This window comes from Symphalangus syndactylus, chromosome 14 (assembly GCF_028878055.3).
Source record: "Symphalangus syndactylus isolate Jambi chromosome 14, NHGRI_mSymSyn1-v2.1_pri, whole genome shotgun sequence".
NCBI classification, from domain to species: domain Eukaryota; kingdom Metazoa; phylum Chordata; class Mammalia; order Primates; family Hylobatidae; genus Symphalangus; species Symphalangus syndactylus.
The window spans coordinates 77,235,039-77,256,659 of NC_072436.2; the positions used below are offsets into that span (position 1 = coordinate 77,235,039).

Below are 21,621 nucleotides of genomic sequence, written 5' to 3' on the forward strand. Positions count from 1 at the left end.
ATTCTGTTTCAAGTTCTTTGAGAAATGCCCAAACTGCTTTCCACAATGTCTGAGCTAATTTACATTCCCACTAACAGTGTATAAGCGTCCTCTTTTCTCTGCACCCTCCCCAGCATCTGTTTTTTTTTTTTTTAGCTTATTAATAATAGCCATTCTGACTGGTATGAGATGGTATCTCATTGTGGTTTTGATTTGAATTTCTCTGATAATTAGTGATGTTGAGCATTTTTTCATATGGTTGTAGGCTGCATGTATGTCTTCTTTTGAAATGTCTATGTTCTTTGCCCACTTGTTAATGGGGTTGTTTGTGTTTTGGTTATTCATTTGTATAAGTTCCTTAAGATGCTGGATACTAAACCTTTGTCAGATGCATAATTTGCAAATATCTTCTCCCATTCTGTAGGTTGTCTGTTTACTCTGTTGATTGTTTCTTTTGCTGTGCAGAAGCTCTTTAGTCTCATTTGTCAATGTTTGGTTTCGTTGCAATTGTTTTTGGCGCCTTTGTCATGAAATCTTTGCCGGGGCCTGTGCCCAAATGGTATTTCCTAGGTTACCTTGCAGGGTTTTCATAGTTTTAGGTTTTACACTTAAGTCTTTAATCCATCTTGAATTGATTTTTGTGTATGGTGTAAAGGTGGGGTCCAGTTTCAATCTTCTGTATATGGCTAGCCAGTTATCCCAGCACAATATATTGAATAAGAAGTCTTTTCCCCACTTGTTTTTGTTGACTTTGTCAAAGATCATATGGTCGTAGGTGTATAGCATTATTTCTGGGCTCTCTATTCTGTTTCATTGGTCTCTGTGTCTGTTTTTGTACCAGTACCATGCTGTTTTGGTCACTGTAGCATTGTGGTATAGTTTGAAGTTGGGTATGTTGTGATGCCTCCAGCTTTCTTTTTTTTGTTTAGGATCACGTTAGCTATTCAGGCTCTTTTTTTGGTTCCATATGAATTTTAAATTAGTTTTTCTTTTTTTTCTCTTTTTTATTTTATTTATTTTTATATTTTAAGTTCTAGGGTACATGTGCACAACATGCAGGTTTGATAAATAGGTATACATGTGACATGTTGGTTTGCTGATCAACTAGTCATTTACATTAGGTATTTCTCCTAATGCTATCCCTCCCCCAGCCCCCTACCCCCCAACATGCCCCGGTGTGGGATGTTCCCTGCCCTGTGTCCAAGTGTTCTCATTGTTCAATTCCCACCTATGAGTGAGAACATGCGGGGTTTGGTTTTCTGTCTTTGCGATAGTTTGCTGAGAATGATCATTTCCAGCTTCATCCACGTCCTTGAAAAGAACATGAACTCATCCTTTTTTATGGCTGCATAGTATTCCATGGTGTATATGTGCCACATTTTCTTAATTCAGTCTATCATTGATGGACATTTGGGTTGGTTCCAAATCTTTGCTATTGTGAATAGTGCCGCAATAAACATACGTGTGCATGTGTCTTTATAGTAGCATGATTTATAATCCTTTGGGTATATACCCAGTAATGGGATTGCTGGGTCAAGTGGTATTTCTGGTTCTAGATCCTTGAGGAATCGCCACACTGTCTTACACAATGGTTGAACCAGTTTACACTCCCACCAACAGTGTAAAAGTGTTCCTATTTCTCCACATCCTCCCCAGCATCTGTTGTTTTCCTGACTTTTTAATGATCACCATTCTAACTAGTGTGAGGTGGTAGCTCATTGTGGTTTTGATTTGCTTTTCTCTGACGACCAGTGATGTGAGCATTTTTTCATGTGTTTATTGGCTGCATAGAGGTCTGCTTTTGAAAAGTGTCTTCATATCCTTTGCCCACTTTTTGATGGGGTTGTTTGTTTTTTTCTTGTAAATTTATTCGAGTTCTTTGTAGATTCTGGATATTAGCCCTTTGTCAGATGGGTAGATTGCAAAAATTCTCTCCCATTCTGTAGGTTGCCTGTTCACTCTAATGGTAGTTTCTTTTGCTGTGCAGAAGCTCTTTAGTTTAATTAGATCCCATTTGTCTATTTTGGCTTTTGTTGCCATTGCTTTTGGTGTTTTAGTCATGAAGTCCTTGCCCACGCCTATGTCCTGAATGGTATTGCCTAGGTTTTCTTCTAGGGGTTTTATGGTTTTAGGCCTAACATTTAAATCTTTAATCCATCTTGAATTTACTTTTGTATAAGGTGTAAGGAAGGGATCCAGTGTCAGCTTTCTACATATGGCTAGCCAGTTTTCCCAGCTCATTTATGAAATAGGGAATCCTTTCCCCATTGCTTGTTTTTGTCAGGTTTGTCAAAGATCAGATGGTTGTAGATGTGTGGTGTTGTTTCTGAGGCCTCTGTTCTGTTCCATTGGTCTATATCTCTGTTTTGGTACCAGTACCATGCTGTTTTGTTTAGTGTAGCCTTGTAGTATAGTTTGAAGTCAGGTAGCATGATGCCTCCAGCTTTGTTCTTTTTGCTTAGGATTGCCTTGGCAATGCAAGCTCTTTTTTGGTTCCATATGAACTTTAAAGTAGTTTTTTTCCAAATCTGTGAAGAAAGTCATTGGTAGCTTGATGGGGATGGCATTGAATCTATAAATTACCTTGGGCAGTATGGCCATTTTCACAATATTGATTCTTCCAACCCATGAGCATGGAATGTTCTTCCATTTGTTTGTGTCCTCTTTTATTTCCTTGAGCAGTGGTTTGTAATTCTCCTTGAAGAGGTCCTTCACGTCCTTTCTAAGTTTGATTCCTAGGTATTTTCTTCTCTTTGTAGCAATTTTGAATGGGAGGTCACTCCTGATTTGGCTCTCTATTATTGGTGTATAGGAATGCTTGTGATTTTTGCACATTGATCTTATATCCTGAGACTTTGCTGACGTTGCTTATCAGCTTAAGGAGATTTTGAGCTGAGATGATGGGGTTTTCTAAATATACAATCATGTCATCTGCAAACGGGGACAATTTGACTTACTCTTTTCCTAATTGAATTCCCTTTATTTCTTTCTCTTGCCTGATTGCCCTAGCCAGAACTTCCAATATGTTGAATAAGAGTGGTGAGAGAGGGCATCCTTGTCTCCTGCCAGTTTTCAAAGGGAATGCTCCCTGTTTTTGCCCATTCAGTATGATATTGGCTGTGGATTTGTCATAAATAGCTCTTATTGTTTGGGGATATATTCTATCAATACCTAGTTTATTCAGAGTTTTTATCATGAAGGGCTGTTGAATTTTGATGAAGGCTTTTTCTGCATCTATTGAGATAATCATGTGTTTTTTGTCGTTGCTTCTGTTTATGTGATGGATTATGTTTATTGATTTGCGTATGTTTAACCATCCTTGCATCCCAGGGATGAAACCAACTTGATCTTGGTGGATAAGCTTTTTGATGTGCTGCTGGATTCGGTTTGCCAGTGTTTTATTGAGGATTTTTGCATCGATGTTCATCAGGGACATTGGTGTAAAATTCTCTTTTTTTCTTGTGTGTCTGCCAGGCTTTCGTATCAGGATGATGCTGGCCTCATAAAATGAGTTAGGGAGGATTCCCTCTTTTTCTATTGATTGGAATAATTTCAGAAGGAATGGTACCAGCTCCTCTTTGTACCTCTGGTAGAATTCGGCTGTGAATCCATCTCGTCCTGGACGTTTTTTGGTTGGTAGGCTATTAATTATTGCCTCAATTTCAGAGCCTGTTATTGGTTTATTCAGAGATTCAACTTCTTCCTGGTTTAGTCTTGGGAGAGTGTATATGTCCAGGAATTTATCCATTTCTTCTAGATTTTCTAGTTTATTTGCATAGAGGTGTTTATAGTATTCTCTGATGGTATTTCTGTGGGATCGGTGGTGATATCCCCTTTATCATTTTGTGTTGCGTCTATTTGATTGTTGTCTCTTCTTTATTAGTCTTGCTAGGGGTCTATCAGTTTTGTTGATCTTTTCGAAAAACCAGCTCCTGGATTCATTGATTTTTTGAAAGGTTTTTTTGTGTCTCCATCTCTTTCAGTTTTGCTCTGATCTTAGTTATTTCTTGCCTTCTGCTAGCTTTTGAATTTGTTTGCTCTTGCTTCTCTATTCTTTTAATTGTGATGTTAGGGTGTCAATTTTAGATCTTTGCTGCTTTCTCTTGAGGGCATTTAGTGCTATAAATTTCCCTCTACACACTGCTTTAAATGTGTCCCAGAGATTTTGGTACGTTGTGTCTTTGTTCTTGTTGGTTTCAAAGAACATCTTTATTTCTGCTTTCGTTATGTACCCAGTAGTCATTCAGGAGCAGGTTGTTCAGTTTCCATATAGTTGTGCGGTTTTGAGTGAGTTTCTTAATCCTGAGTTGTAATTTGATTGCACTGTGGTCTGAGAGACAGTTTGTTGTGATTTCTGTTCTCTTACATTTGCTGAGGAGTGCTTTACTTCCAATTATGTGGTCAATTTTAGAATAAGTGCAATGTGGTGCTGTGAAGAATGTATATTCTCCTGATTTGGGGTGGAGAATTCTGTAGATGTCTATTAGGTCTGCTTGGTGCAGAGCTGAGTTCAATTCCTGGGTATCCTTGTTAACTTTCTGTCTTGTTGATCTGTCTAATGTTGACAGTGGGGTGTTAAAGTCTCCCATTATTATTGTGTGGGAGTCTAAGTCTCTTTGTAGGTCACTAAGGACTTGCTTTATGAATCTGGGTGCTCCTGTATTGGGTGCATATATATTTAGGATAGTTAGCTCTTCTTGTTGAATTGATCCCTTTACCATTATGTAATGGCCTTCTTTGTCTCTTTTGATCTTTGTTGGTTTAAAGTCTATTTTATCAGAGACTAGGATTGCAACCCCTGCTTTTTTTTGCTTTCTATTTGCTTGGTAGATCTTCTTTCATCCCTTTATTTTGAGCCTATGTGTGTCTCTGCACGTGAGATGGGTCTCCTGAATATAGCACACTGATGGGTCTTGACTCTTTATCCAATTTGTCAGTTTGTGTCTTTTAATTGGGGCATTTAGCCCATTTACATTTAAGGTTAATATTGTTATATGTGAATTTGATCCTGTCATTATGATGTTAGCTGGTTATTTTGCTCGTTAGTTGTTGCAGTTTCTTCCTGGCATCGATGGTCTTTAGAATTTGGCATGTTTTTGCAGTGGCTGGTACTAGTTTTTCCTTTCCTTGTTTAGTGCTTACTCAGGAGTTCTTGTAGGGCAGGCCTGGTGGTCACAAAGTCTCTCAGCATTTGCTTGTGTATAAGGTATTTTATTTCTCCTTCACTTATGAAGCTTAGTTTGGCTGGATATGAAATTCTGGATTGAAAATTCTTTTCTTTAGGAATGTTGAATATTGGCCCTCACCCTCTTCTGGCTTGTAATGTTTCTGCAGGGAGATCCGCTGGTAGTCTGATGGGCTTCCCTTTGTGGGTAACCCTAGCTTTCTTTCTGGCTTCCCTTGACATTTTTTTCTTCATTTCAACCTTGGTGAATCTGACAATTATGTGTCTTGGGGTTGCTCTTCTTGAGGAGTATCTTTGTGGTGTGTTCTGTATTTCTTGAACTTGAATGTTGGCCTGTCTTGCTAGGTTGGGGAAGTTCTCCTTGATAATATCCTGAAGAGTGTTTTCCAACTTGGTTCCATTCTCCCCATCACTTTTAGGTACACCTATCAAACCTAGATTTGGTCTTTTCACATAGTCCCATATTTCGTGGAGGCTTTATTTGTTTCTTTTTACTCTTTTTTCTCCAACTTTGTCTTCTCGTTTTATTTCATTAATTTGATCTTCAATCACTGATACCCTTTCTTCCACTTGATCGAATTGGCTATTGAAGCTTGTGCATGCATCACGACGTTCTTGTGCCCTGGTTTTTAGCTCCATCAGGTCATTTAAGTTCTTCTCTACGCTGTTTATTCTAGTTAGCCATTCGTCTAACTTTTTTCAAGGTTTTTAGCTTCCTCGCGATGGATTTGAACATGCTTCTTTAGCTTGGAGAAGTTTGTTATTATCAACCTTCTGAAGCCTACTTCTGTCAACTCGTTGAAGTCATTCTCCGTCCAGCTTTGTTCCATTGCTGGCGAGGAGCTGCGATGCTTTGGAGGAGAAGAGGTGCTCTGGTTTTTAGAATTTTCAGCTTTTCTGTTCTGGTTTCTCCTCATCTTTGTGGTTTTATCTACCTTCAGTCTTTGATGTTGGTGACCTACAGATGGCGTTTTGGTGTAGATGCCCTTTTTGTTGATGTTGGTTCTATTCCTTTCTGTTAGTTAGTTTTCCTTCTAACAGTCAGGTCCCTCAGCTGCAGGGCTGTTGGAGTTTGCTGGAGGTCCACTCCAGACACTGTTTGCCTGGGTATCACCAGCCGAGGCTCAGTTGGAAATGCAGAAATCACCCGTCTTCTGTGTCAGTCACACCGGGAGCGGCAGACCGGAGCTGTTCCTATTCAGCCATCTTGGAACGGATCTCAAATTAGTTTATTTTTTTCCTAATTCTGTGAAGAATGTCATTGGTGGTTTGATAGGAATAGCATTGGATCTGTAAATTGCTTTGGGCATTAAAGCCATTTTAATGATACTGATTCTACCTATCCATGAGCTTGGAATGTTTTTCCATTTGTTTGTGTCATCTCTGATTTCTTTGAGCAGTGTTTTGTAATTCCTGTTGTAGAGATCTTTTACCTCTCTGTTAGCTGTATTCCCAGGTGTTTTATTCTTTTTGTGGCTTTTGTGAATGGGATTGTGTTGCTTATGTGGCTCTCAGCTTGGATGTCGTTGGTGTATGGAAATATTACTGATTTGTATACTTTAGTTTTGTATCATGAAACTTTGCTGAAATTGTTTCTCAGATCTAGGAGCTTTTGGGCAGAGACTATGAGGTTTCCAGATATAGAATCATATTTTCTACAAACAGAGATAGTTTGACTTCCTGTCTTCTATTTGGATGTATTTTATTTCTTTCTCTTGCCTGATTGCTCTGGCTAGGACTTCCAGTTCTATATTGAACAGGAATGGTGAGAGAGGGCATCCTTGTCTTATTCCAGTTTTCCAGCTTTTGCCCATTCAGTATGATGTTGGCTGTGGATTTGTCATAGATTACTCTATTATTTTGACGTATATTCCTTCAATGCCTAGTTTGTTGAAGTTTTTTTTTTTTTTTTTTTTTTTAACATGAAGCGATGTTGGATTTTATTGAAAACGTTTTCTGTGTCTATCGAGACGATCATGTGGTTTTTGTTTTTCATTCTGTTTATTTGATGAATCACATTTAGTGATTTGGGTATGTTGACCTAACCTTACATCTAGGGATAAAACCTACTTATTTGTGGTAGATTTTCATTTTGATGTGCTGCTGGATTTCGTTTGCTAGTATTTGTTGAGAATTTTTACATCTATGTTTATCAAGGATATTGGCCATAAGTTTCCTTTTTTTGTTGTCTCTCTGCCAGATTTTTCTATCAGGATGATGCTGGCCTCATAGAATGAGTTGGGGAGTCCTTCCTTCTCATTTTTTTGGAATAGTTTCAGTAGGAATGGTACCAGCTCTTCTTTATACACGTGGTAGAATTTGGCTGTGAATTGTCTGGTCCTAAGCTTTTTCTGGTGGTAGTCTTTTTATTAGTGATTCAGTTTTGAAACTTGTTATTGGTCTGTTCGGGGATTCAGTTTCTTCCTGATTCAATCTTGACAGGGTGTACGTTCCCAGAAATGTATTCATATCTTCTAGGTTTTCTAGCTTGAGTGCATAGAGGTGTTCCTAATATCCTCTGAGGGTTTTTTTTGTATTTCTGTGCCACAGTTTTTTAATCCTTACACATATTGATGGACATTTGGTTTGTTTCCAGGTTTTCACTAACAGATTAAAAATGCTATGTACTTTCATCTACAAGTCTTTGTATGAACATATATTTTCATTTCTCTTGTCAAAAACCTACAAGTTTAAAATGGCTGGGCCATATGCTAAGTGTTTGTTTAACTTTAGAAGAAACTGTTTTCTAAAATGATTGTGTCATTTAGCATATCAGCAATTTATGGGAACTCTAGTTGCTCCAAGTTCTAACACTTGAAATTAATGGTCATTTTAATTTTAGCCATTCTAGTAAGTGTGTCGTGGTATTGATTTGCATTTCTCTGGTGACTGTTGGAATTGAGCATCTTTTCATGTGCTTATTTGTTGTATATCTTGTCTGATGAAGTATGTCTTCAAATCTTTTGCCCAAATTTAATTGGATTTTTTGTTTACTTATTCTTGAGTTGTAAGAGGTTTTTTATGTATATTTTATGAATACAAGGCCTTTGTAAGATACTTGTATTGTGAATATTTTCTTTCAGCCTGTAGTTTACCCTTTTATTATTTTACCATTGTGTATAAAGTAGCAGAAGTTTTTAATTTTAATGAAACTCCGTTCATAATGTTGTTTTATGGCTTTTGCTTTTCACGTCCTAAGAAAACTGTTTAACGCAGGGTCACAAGGATTTTCTTATAGAAGTTTTGTGGGTTTAGCTCTTACCTTTAGGTTTATGGTCTATTTCAAGTTAATTTTTTGCATATGGTATGAGGTATGGGTTGAGATTAATTTTTAATATGAATATTTATTGTTCCAGCACCAATTGTCAGAAAGAGTATTCTTTCTCCCATTGAATTACTTTGACCTATCAATAACTGTATTGTCTTTTAGTGAATTAAATATCTATAGTTAAGCAAGTACCATTCTGACTTGATTCCTGTGGCTTTACAGTAAGTCTTGAAATCAGGTAGTGTTAGTCCTTCAACTTTATTCTTCTTTTTCCTATTATTTTGACTATTCTAGATCCTTTCCATGTTTATATAAGTTTTGAAACTGGCTTGTTTCACCTGATGGATTTTGACTGAGATTGTGTTGAGTCTATAGATCATTTTAGGGAGGAATGATTCTTAACAATATTGAGTCTCCTAATCCATAAAAGTAGTACCTCTCTCCAATTATTTAGGTGTTAGTTTCTCTCTGCGTAGTTTTATAATTTTAAGTGTAAAGGTCTTGTACATGCTTTGTTATATTTATCCTTAAGTATTTCATGTTTTTGGATTATATTATAAATGGTTTTAATTACAATTTTTATTGTTCATTGGGATTATGTAGAAATAAATTTTTAAAATATTGACCATATATATCCTGCAATCCTGTTAAACTCATTCTTAGCTGAAGTAACTTGGAATCCTTAGGATTTTCTACATAGATGATCATGACAACTGGATTTAGAAGTTTTACATCATCTTATCCAAACTGTGTGCTTTTTATTTTATTCTCTTCACTTCTTACAGCTAGGACATCTGGTACAATATTAAATAGAAATGGTAAGAGAGGACATCCTTGCTTTGTTTCCAATCTTCGGTGGAAAACATTCAATCTTTCACTATAAGTATGATGGTATTATATTGAGGAAGTCCCTTTCCATTCCTAGTCTGCTGAGATACATTATCTTGATTGGATGTTGAATTTTTTTTCAAGTGCTTTTTCTGCAGCAATTGAAATGATTATAGGTTTTTTCTCTTTTTTCTCATCATAAGGTAAATTATATTGATTGGCTTTCAGATGATTAAGCAACCTTGCATTTGTGGGAGTAATCTTGCTTGTTCATGATATATTATCCTTTTAATATATTGCTGGATTTGCTAATATTATGTTAAGGGTTTTTGTGTTTGTTTATGGGAAATATTGGTCTGTAGTTTTCTTTTTATTTTCTTGTAATATCTTCATTTTTGGTGTCAGTGTAATTCTAACCACATGAAATGAGTTGGGAAGTATTCTCTCTTATAATTTGAGTTGTATTGAATTTATATTATTTCTTCTTTTGTTAATTTTTTTTTTTTTTTTTTTTTTTTTTTTTTTTTTTTTTACGTATTACTATTTTTTTTAGAGACACAGTCTTGCTGTCTTGCCCAGGTTGGACTTAAAACTCTTGGGCTCAAGCAGTCCTCCCACCTTAGCCTCCTGTGAGGCTGGGACAATAGGTGTGTGCGACTGTTCCTGGTTTTATTATTTCTTCCGTTAATCTTTGAGAGAATTCACCAGTGAAGACATCTTAACATGCAGGTCGTGTTTAATTATGTGTGTGCATTGGTGTGTGTGTGTGTGTGTGTGTGTGTGTGTGTGTGTATGTGTAAAGGTTTTTTTAACAATGACTTCAAATTTAAATAATACAGAGCCATTCAAGTTTATTCCTTCTTGAGTGAGCTTTGATAGTTTGGGTCTTTCAAGGAATCCATTGCATTTAGGTTATATTTATTCATATAAAAACTAATTATTCACTGATTTTAAATGTCAGCAGTTCTGTAGTGATCATTCTTATATTGGTAATTGTATCATCTCTCTTTTTTTCTCATCTGAGACAGAAGTTTGTCAATTTTACTGATCTTTTCAAAGAACAAGCTATTGAATTCATTGATTTTTCTATGTTTGTTATTTCCTATTTACTGTCTTTATTATTTCCTTCCTTCTATTTACTTTGGGTCTTACTTTAATTCAATTAAAAATATTTTCTAATATACTTTGTGACATTTTTTTCTTTGACCCATAGGTTATTTAGAAGGATGTTGCTTAACTTCTAAATATTTGGGGATTTTCCAGATAATTTTTCTGTTATTGATATTTAATTCTGTTGTGGTCAGAGAAAATGCTCTTATGATTTTAAAACTTTTAAATGTATTTAGCTTCATTATATTACTCAGAATATGCTCTATCTTGGTCTATGTTCTGTGTGCACTTAAAAAGAATGCATTTTACTGTGGTTGGGTGCAGTGTTTTATAAATGTCAATTAGGTCAAATTCATTGATAAGTATTTTTCAAGTATTTCCTATATGTATTGATTTTTTGCTTACATATTCTCTTGATTAGTAAAAGTGCTGAAATCTCCAATTATAATTTTATTGATTGATTGATTGATTGATTGAGACAGAGTCTCACTCTGTCACCCAGGCTGGAGTGCAGTGGTGTGATCTTGGTTCAACGCAACCTCCACCTCCCAGATGCAAGTGATTTTCCTGCTGCAGCCTCCCCAGTAGCTATGATTACTGGCCCCTGCCACCACGCCCGGCTAATTTTTGTATTTTTAGTAAAGACTGTTTTGCCATGTTTGCCATGCCTGTCTTGAACTGCTGACCTCAAGTGATCTGCCTGCCTTGGCCTCCCATAGTGCTCAGATTACTGGCATGAGCCACCGCCCCTGGGCACCAATTATAATTTTAGATCTGGCTTTTTCTCCTTTTAATTCTGTCAGTTTTTGCTTTATTATTTCACAGCTCTGTTATTAGGTGCATGTAAGGATTGTTATCTTCATGAATTTTGGATCGTTTTTATAAAGGTATAGAATTCTAGATTAATTTACTTTTTACCTCTCAGTACTTTTAAAATGTCTTGTTATTGTTTTCTGGATTACATAATTTTAGATGCAAAGTCTGGAATCATTCATATCTTTGCTCTTTTGTACATTCAGTGTATTTTTTTTCCTGTGGTTGCCTTTTAAGATTTTCTCTTTATCACCTTTCAATGATTTTATTATGATTATATGTTAGCTTTTCTTCTCAGTAGATGAGTTCTTTCTCTTGTTACTAGTAGAAGTATTACATAGGGTATAGGCGGAGTCAACAGACTTCAGATATTTTTGGTTTCCTGCAAAGTTCCTATGGATTAATATCTACTGCCAAGGAGCCACCCTGATTTATGAGGACTTCCAATGCTTGACTGCAGGCTCATGAAGGCTGTTGGATGGTCACATTCTTTGATTTTACCAACACAAAAGGAATAGTAAAGTTTTACTGCTTAGTATAGTCAAAGGCAATTCCCCAGATTCCCTATCAAGTTGAGTCCTGTTAATAGCACAAGTTTTCATTTTGATGTGATTTGAAGTTAGTATGAAGAATTTTAGCATCTTTCTCATGAACTAATACATTTTTTAAAATCCTGAAGCCTATAACTATTCCAGTTAAATGATGATGATGATGATAGTAATAAAAATAATTACAGTAATATTTTATAATACTTTGTGGCTTAAAAGTAATTTCACCTACATTTTCTCATTTTCTTTCATGATTATTTGTACTGAGAGGAAGTTTTTTAGACTTTAATCAGTAAACATTGAGAAAAAAAGATTTTGTAACCTACCATTTTGAAAAGATTTTAAAAATTAGATAAAACAAACAAGCAAAAAACCTTGTTTTTTTGCTAGTACTTAGTGTCATTTAATACACAGAAATTATTAATTTCAAATGAGGTCAGCCATATTTAAAAGACAATAAAACCAGAACAGAATGCCACCCCCCAATATTTGTTTTATGCTCTTGGTCCTAAGAGTAAAAGTGAATTTTCTTTCATTTTAAAAGGATCAACAGATGTGTTTTTGTTTTATCAGTGTATCTTATAGCAAATATTAGCTGAGAAGGAGATCAGTCCCACATTTCTAGCACTTATGCAAGCAATACAGGTTTTTTTCTTTATGGAAAAGTTAACTCTTTTTGTTATTCTACTTTTATTTTAAAAGATTCACCTGGTTTTCCATGTTTTGTGATAGGTGTCTTCACTCGAGGACAGCTGGGCCTGATAGACATCATCTTCCAATACATTCACTGTGATGAGATCTATGAGGCAATAAACATCCTGAGCAGCATGAACTGGGACACTTTGGGCCACCAGTGCTTTATCAGCATGAGCGCCATTGTAAACCATCTTCTTAGACAGAAGCTCACTCCAGAGAGAGAAGGTCAGACTTGAAATATTTTTCATAGATGGGTTTTGTATATACATGAAATATATTTTATTGAGTTATCTTTTGAAGTTGTTTTTGAGTCATGGTATTGGAGATTAAATGATAAAAATGTTAGCGCTCTATTAAAACTGAAAGGATCAGATATCAAATAATTGCTCCCATATGGTACTTACTGTATAGTATTTGTCAACATAAAGAACAACTTTTCTGTATATGCTTATGTTGGAACTTACAGTGCAGTCACTATACAATTCAGTCTAAGCTCACAGATGGAATGTGCTCAGATTTCAAACTTTGATCAAAAATTTCATGTACTCCGTGGGGTCTGCTAGACAAAGGGCACCAAACAAAGGTCTTTATTCCTCCCTCACATTAGACATCAATATTTTTTCTCACACCGAAGTCCTCTGTCCAGACAATAGTCCTTAACACTTCCTTTTTTTGTATATCTGAATTGTAGCCCAGGCCTCTCCTTCTTGTTTTCCTTATTCTGACTTATAGTTGTAACACTCTTCTCTCTTCTGCCTGCTTGTATTTCCTTACCTTTGCCCAATAAGTAATTTTGTTGATAGATACCTAAGATGTTTAATTTTAAAAGAGAAGTTAAAAAAACTAAGGTCAGGGGGTGGGGCAGTGGGGAATGCTGTGACACATACAATAATGAAATAAATCTTTATATTTGCCAATTATCTAGTATTATTTTTCTTATAAGTTATTTACTTAATGTACAATGCACCTAAACATTCTAACATTTGCATCTTTCATATCTTTGCGTTAAGCATTGACATTAATGGCGGAAAATCATGGTGAATGAGAAACTGTCCCTAGGTAATTTACAAGCTAGGAGCAACAGGAAATATGTCAAAAGATCTTAACTTGGAGAGCTTTACTTTTCTATTTTCTTTGCATTTTTATAGATTTTTCTTATCCCAGTTTATTACATTGCCAAAATAAACAAGTTGTTTGGATAGAATTCTGTAGGTAACCTTCATTTTAGTAATTTTAGAGAAGAATAATTAGTAAGCACATGCTCTTCCAGGAAGTCTGTATCATGGGTCTTGGCCCAAGTCACACATGGTCCACAATAAATATTTAATATTAATTAAATATTCTTTTTGGAGGTAGTCAAAATTTATCTAGGGAAATTCCAATATTTTATTTATTTAGAGACAGTCTCACTCTGTTACTCAGGCTGGCATGCAGTGGCATGATCTCGTCTCACTGCAATGCCTGCGTCCCGAGTTCAAGTGATTCTCCTGCCTTAGCCTCCTGAGTAGCTGGTATTACAGATGTGCACCACCACGCCCAGCTAATTTTTCTATTTTTAGTAGAGAGGTTTCACTATGTTGCCCGGGTTGGCCTCAAGTGATCTGCCTGCCTCAGCCTCCCAAAGTGCTGGGATTACAGGCGTGAGCCCGTACTGCGCCTGGCCAAGAAATTCCAGTATTTTTACAATGAGAAAATGCCTAGTGCATGGCCCACTACTTAGGTACTCAATGAGTATTAGTTAAAAAGAAGAGTATAACTCCGTAATTTTAGGGTACAAGGTACTACTATAATATTGCTGCCTGCAGAGTTATCTTAACTAATTATTTCTTAGTATTGATATACTGTAATGACTGAGTGTATACTTAAAAAAAACATGAAAGAAAAAATTTTAAAAAGCAGGGTCCCTAAAGAATGCTTATGTTATACACAATCTATATAAGAGATAATAAATTTACAGTTAAAGAAGAAATATGGAAAAGATAAAATGTTGACCCTCAACACACTGAAAAATTGCTAGCACCTCAGTGAATTTGTCTTGTAAGATTACTGTGTTATAGGAAAGATTATTAGGGAATACACAAATGGGCAATATCAGATTCTTGCCTTAATAAAGTATATTTTCAAGGAACCATATTGGGGAGATAGGGAAATAAAAAGCTTGTATGATACTAGGCTATTAAAATAAAATTTTTGCATAGTGCTGGGTTATCAGAATATGTGCATTTTAAGTAGGTATGTGCGTTTTCTCCCCAGTAACTGCAAAACATATTTCTAAAACATTCAGAATTTTTTTTTCTCTCTTGAGACTTATTCTATCTGAATCTAACAAATTTGACATGGTAATTTGTTTTCCTTTTCTTAGCGGAACCCAGTGAGCTCTTTTATTTGTAGCCGTATTGTAGTTATCTTTGAGATCTTCATTTCTGCCTTAAACATCAAGCTGGGCTATCTAATGAATCTATAACTGTGCTGGGTTATGAGTATTCCATGTGGGTTCGAACATTTCAGATGTACGAAACATGCTGTCAAGAAAACAAGCAATGGCAAGAGAATCTGGCTTGTTTTCACAATAGCATTGCTGTATTCAATTTTAATCTAAATTGACTGCTGCTTTGAAAGAAAATACCCCTAAAGTTCATCTTACTTTACTGTCTAGATTTGAGATTAAAAAAAGAAATTACTAACAGCTTAGCCAAGTCCATAGTAATTACTCTGATGAGGTATTTAATACTTTCACACCCAAATATGCCTAAAACTAAAGAGTTTTGCTAAATAAGGAATTGTTTATTCAACCCGGTGCTAGTAGCATAAAAATCAGAGAAGTCTTACTGTGAACTGTAGTGTTCTCATACATACTCTTACTCTCACCATTATGGTAATTGCTTAACTTCCAGGTATTTCTGGGGAAAAACCTAGTCCCATGAGCATGTCTTGGTAAAATTGTGAAGCAGGCAAAATGTGCCCTTTACCCCAATCTTAGCCCTCTAGTTTATCAAAACCTGCCTCTTCAGTCCTTCTTTCCTCTCCCAGAGGTCTTAGCTTTCACACTTAGATAAAACCAAGACTTTTGCTGTTTAAGACAACTCACGGTTGTTTTAAAATTGCAATAGAGACATATTTCTACTCCAGTATGGCTGTTTATTTGTATTATTTTAAAAAACATTTCTGCTGTATCGATTTCAATTCCCAATGAAGAAAGGTCAGTTTTCTCCTTTTAGCCAAAGAGAGTAAACGTTTAGCACACTGTGAATTGATTTTACTGGAAGTACTAGTTCAAACTGTGTTACTTTGATGAGTCACTGTTTTAATTACCCATTTGTGGTGAGAGGTTGGTTCATTATGGATTTCTTCAGTTTTGACAGCTTTTTGTTGCTCAGAGTCATTGTCAGCTTTGCCTCAAGTGAAAGTTTATACACAGGTTTGTTTTTGTACCAGCTGTCATATTTTAATTTCATCTTTCCTGCAACAAGCTCACGTTTCATCCAAGTTTGCAAAACCTGACTGACTGCAAACATGAGTATTTTGTTGTAATTGAAGGAGTTTCACTTGTTTTAGTGCTGCTATGTTTGAATTCCACAGCACAGCTTGAGACAAGCCTTGGAACCTTCTATGCTCCAACAAGACCACTTCTGGATTCCACTATATTGGAATATAGAGACCAGATCAGCAAATATGCAAGGAGATTCTTCCATCACTTGCTCAGGTGAATGATATGTTTGGATTGATTAGTATCAGACTAATTACTTATTTCAGGAGACATCCTCTTTAATTAAAATATTCCATAGTAAGGCTGCATGTTTCCTAACAGTCCATCTCCTCAAAGAAATATACATCTTCTTTTGATCTTATTTAATTTGTTATTGTTTTCATTTTAAGGAAATATTTGAATATTATTTGAGGGTTTTATATCATCAGTACTTTTTAATATACCTTCCTCTTTAATATGAAAGCTATGTAAAGTCAATGTAGAAATATTAACTGAATTGTGCTACTCGCACTAAGTAAATATTTTCTTTTTAATTGAAGCTAATGATATGAATGTTCTGTAAAGCTCTGAGACACTCAGTGGTTTGTTTTTCTTTCAGAATTACTGTAGAAAAACTTGTCCATTGTCTGCTCATATAATGTGGCAAGTTTCTAGCTTCACTGTACCCCATTTTCTCTGCTTTAAATGGGTATAATAAATTTTGTTAACCTTAGAAAATATGTGAAAAATAATGTCAAGAAATTTCTCTAAGAAAAGTATTGCAGAAGTTGAAGGAAAAATATAATAGGATATGTATGTACACACATGAAGTTCAGAAAGCAGGATTAATGGATGGAAAGAAGGAGGATGAATGCATGGATAATTTAGGGATATATATATAAATGTGGCAATACTATAAGTAAAAGCAAGCGAGTAATTAGCACACAATTTAGAGCAGTCTGGAGTGAATGAAAAGAAATATGATAAAATAAGCATATAATAGCCTCCAAGGTATTAGTAATGTTCTATTTCTTAAGATGAGTGGTAAATATCAGGGTATATTAAATTATTAAATTATTAAAAATAAAAAATTGTTTTTTAACTATGTGTATATATACACATAAATATACATATGTATGTCTGTGTATGTTTGCATATATGTATACATATATGTATAGTATTCTTTTATATATGATATGTTATATAATGGAAAGTAACAGAATTTTCAACTGTATACCAAAAAGGAGGATTACATCAAGGAGTTGATTTTAGACTTTTAATTTTACCAATAATATAATCTGTTTTAGTGCTTTTCACTCTTTCAAGGGCTTTGATGTATATTCTCTTATTTTTTTCTCAGAAACCCCTGTTAAAGTAGTAGTATCATTTGACAAATGAGCAAACTGAGGCATAGATAAGTGGCTTGCTTAGATCAAATAACAAGTTATTGGTGGTGCCAGATCTTTGAACTGATTTTGATTCCCTGTTCCTTACTCTTCCCTTAAAAACATTTATCTATTATTTGTTGTATTTTTTTAGTTCCTAGCTTATAAAATAACTGGAAATTTTTATTCATTTAAGAGTGGACTGTTTGGTAACTATTTTTGACTGCCAAAAAGAAGGGGGAAACTTCAGACTGGTCAAGATTTGATAACTTGTATTATTGTGTAGATATTCATGTTCTATAATTAGATTTTTATATATAAAGTGGCATTTTGAAGTCTACCAAGCAGTGAAGCCTCTGGAAAATAGCAATTTTGGAAGCTGAGAAATGTTAAAATATTGTAAGGGTTATGATATGTAATTGAATCTTGCCTTTTCATCTGAATGACATTAGCATATTCCAGGACTCTTCATATAAATGAGGCTGTCTTCTATGAATGAACATACAGTAAAAGTGCTGGGGTTAATTGTCACATTTATTTGGACTTAGAGCTTTGTTCTTTGCTCTTATTGCTAATATTTGTTTCTCTGTTTCTGGGGAAAATTAATGAATTCTCCTCCTGCCTAAAGAGCCCAAAAAGATGAAAGTGAATGAAACAGAAGTTTTGGAAGCCTATTCTTTGTGTCCTCATTGTCTCTGACCTCTGAGATTTTATGCAGTGATTTAGTTTTCACATAAGCATCATATTTGTAACCATCCTGCTGGCTCTAGGATGCTCTGTTCTACTAATGTGAATTTTTTGTCCATTGGTTTTTCTCAAATGGTTTTCTAATTATTTTTTGGACGTACTTTGATAAGGTCACTATTGTTATCATTATTATTATTCTCTAGCTTTTCTATGTGGTTACATCTGGAACTGGATGGTTTCCCTTGGGGTATACTAGCTTTTTCATGTTTCTTCTTTTGCATACTTTGCTACTATTCCAATTATAATGAGTGTTTTATTAGTTCTTCTTTTGATAGTAAGCTATACAGTATTATGAAAAAAGAAACAAAAGTTTTGAAGAAATTAAATGACATAGCTTAAGTTGGAACCATTCTTTTGTTTAATGTGCTACCAAGAAGTTCTCATGCTTAGGGGAAGAGAAACAGGCCAAATACCTTTTTGTATCTGTGAAATGCTAGAATTACATTACTCCTTGTCCTTTGGCTAGTCAATATTTTAATACTCTGAAAAAAGAAACAATATTAGATAATGGAATAATCCCAGAACAGTAAAGACCATCATAGGGAATTTTAAATTAAAGATGAGGAAAAGTAGCCCCACAGAGATTAGGGGTGTACCTAAAATTACTCACATGGAACTCAGATTGCCTGAATCTGGATTGGATTATTTTGATAAAGAGTAAAATATTACATTGATTTTAATTTCATCCAGAATATGAAGGGTAAGGTCATAGTATGAATTTGTGATAATAGACAAGTATACCATGTAGATTGTTAAAATAAATGTTTTATATACAATTTTGTTTTTGTCTTGAGAGGAGAGGAATTCTATAGACATTGCTTTACACTTTTTGGTCTTTTTTGTCTTTAACAAATATAAAAAATTACCTGAAAGCCTTTTTCCAAATTCAAACAAATCTAAACTTTAAAACTCACTTCTCTTCTTTTTGTATGCATTCAAAGTGATCAATTTTCATAAAGAAATGCTCCCTAGAAATGTTAATTATGCTCCTAACGTTAGAGATAGGAAGAGAAAACAGTAGAAGCACAGTCTTGATATGGTAGCTAATAAAGTGTTTATTAAAGAGATGATAAAATCTAATTTATAAAATCATTAAACTGGAAGACACTTACCTACAGAAGGTAAATGCAACTTTGCCTAAACTAAGTTTAAAAGGTAGTTTGTCAGCTGCCTCCATGAAATTGAATAGTCTTCCACAAGTACTGAACAGGGAAGTGATGGCAAGTGAGAGCTTTTCATCATAAACAGATAGAAACTATAATAGGAACCCCTAAATATTGATGAAATGAAAGGGCAAACATTTCAAATGAATGTGCCACATGTGAAGCTTATTACTAACTTGGAAATATAATGTAATATAAAGAGTTAATAATTTATTTTTAACTTTTCCCCCTTCTTAACTGTGAGACTGTTCCCTATTTGAGTTTTCTGACTCAAATAGCGTTATGTGATTGTGGCACAGAGAGTTGTGCTTTTTAAGTGGTTATAAAAATATTAAGCAAAATTTGGGGAATTTGAGATTTATTGCCTAGAAATAAAATTTTTTGTTTATGAAATATTGATGGGGAAATGTATTGATGTCTGCATTTTCCTTTGTAATGTAACAACAAAAAGTAATATGAATTGATGGATAAATAGAGGGATAGATGGGTAGATATGTGATAAGCAATCATGTAAAACGATAAAGTCAGAATACATGTGGTAGATAATCTTTTAACTTTGCTCTATGTTGGAAATTTTTATAATAAGATGTTGGGGATAATATATTGGAGTCAGTATTTACACTTAGAATTCAGAAAAGGGCAGTCTTTTGGAAATGGCTTTTAGCTTATGTAAAATATATATGATAGGCAAAACAAAAATCATTTTGTGACTAATACAGTTCTTAAGCAATTCCATATATACATGGCTTTTTCAGTTATACTTTTCACTGATGGAGCATATATAGTAAATACAACATTTGTATGAAATCATTTTAAAGAACATGAATACTAAAAAAGTTAACCTAAGAACATTCAAGGCAACAAGATAGAATGATTTTTAGAGAAAAACTCCTAATCAGATCATCCACAAATGCTAGATAATATATTCAAAATATTTATTGAAAGCATGGTTGAGCTGGCAGTAAAGTAAGGGAAACAGGCTGAAATGACAAGGGTGCTTGATTCCACAAGAGTAAGCAAACTCAACGTTCTCCTGGAGGGCATCTTCTGGCTCACAGTAAGATAGGTGCTTGGTTTACAAAGGTTGTGTACTCAGAGGATAGGAGACATAACTGAGAGCTCATGCAGAATGGGAGGTTGTATCAGACATCCATACATATATCTAGAACCCTTGAATGGGACAGCATCCTTCCTGAGAGAACTGGAATGAAGGAAGTCATGAGATGCAAAAAGGAATGGTAGACAAAAAAAAAAACTCATAAACTTGTGGGAACCTAAACAAAAATTGATCATATAAAGCGTATACACTAATGTCTAATTCAGGGGGTTAAAAGTTAAACTAAAATCTTGGACAATAACAACATATAAATCAGAAGAGAAGTGAAGAGAGTTAAAGCATTCTAAGGTCCTTATACTTTTCAAGAGGAAGATAAAGATATTTATTAATTCTAGATTTTAGTAAGTGAAATACAGAATTTCTAGGGTAATCACTAAAAGGAAAGAAATAGAGTATATAATTTTCACGCAAGGAGAGGGAAAATGTTGGATAAAGAAAAAAAATTAACCCCAAAGATGGCAAGAATTAGGGGAAAGTGCATCATGCAGGGGAAGGAACATGGGAAAAAAGATGGAAAATAGAAAGCACACAATGAGATACTAGCAATGAATCAAAAACTCAATAATCATTGTTAATGTGAAACATTTTTTCCTCAGTTTTTTTTTTTTTTTTTTTTTTTAAGATATCTAAAACAGAGAAGGTGGCCAGGTGCTGTGGCTCACACCTGTAATCCCAGCATTTATGGGAGGTCAAGGCAGGAGAATCGCTTCAGCCCAGGAGTTTGAGACCAGCACAAGCAACACAGTGAGACCCCGTCTCTACGAAACATTTTTTAAAAAATTAGCCAGGCACATGGTGGCACACGCCTGTAGTCCCGGCTATTGGAAGGCTGAGATGGGAGGATCGCATGAGACTGGGTGTTCAACTCTGCAGTGAGCCTTGTTCCTGCAACTGCATTGGGCAACAGAGCAAGACCGTATGTCATTTAAAAAAAAAAAAAAAAAAGAGGCCGGGCGCGGTGGCTCACACCTGTAATCCCAGCACTTTGGGATGCCGAGGCGGGCGGATCACAAGGTCAGGAGATCGAGACCATCCTGGCTAACATGGTGAAACCCCATCTCTATTAAAAATACAAAAAATTAGCTGGGCGAGGTGGCGGGTGCCTGTAGTCCAAGCTACGCGGGAGGCTGAGGCAGGAGAATGGCGTGAACCCCGGGAGGTGGAGCCTGCAGTGAGCCGAGATCGCGCCACTGCACTCCAGCCTGGGTGAAAGAGCGAGACTCCTTCTCAAAAAAAAAAAAAAAAAGAAAAAAAAAAAACAAAGAAAGTTTAAATGTCAGAGAATATAAAAAAAATTATACCAGATAAATACTCCA

General features: G+C 35.1%; 1 protein-coding gene across 7 annotated transcripts in view; it reads left to right on the forward strand.

Moving 5' to 3' along the window:
• The window catches only part of WDPCP (WD repeat containing planar cell polarity effector), a 515,554-nt gene that overhangs the window by 204,790 nt on the left and 289,143 nt on the right, over positions 1–21,621 (forward strand). For 5 of the 7 annotated variants that reach the window (XM_055241570.2, XM_063617935.1, XM_063617936.1 and 2 more), the window contains 2 exons: positions 12,464–12,652; positions 16,007–16,130. In XM_055241570.2, the coding sequence (XP_055097545.1) occupies positions 12,464–12,652; positions 16,007–16,130 (313 nt within the window). Of the gene's footprint in view, positions 1–12,463; positions 12,653–16,006; positions 16,131–20,927; positions 21,534–21,621 lie in introns of those variants that run through there. The other 2 variants (XM_055241572.2, XM_063617937.1) reach the window with 2 other exon arrangements.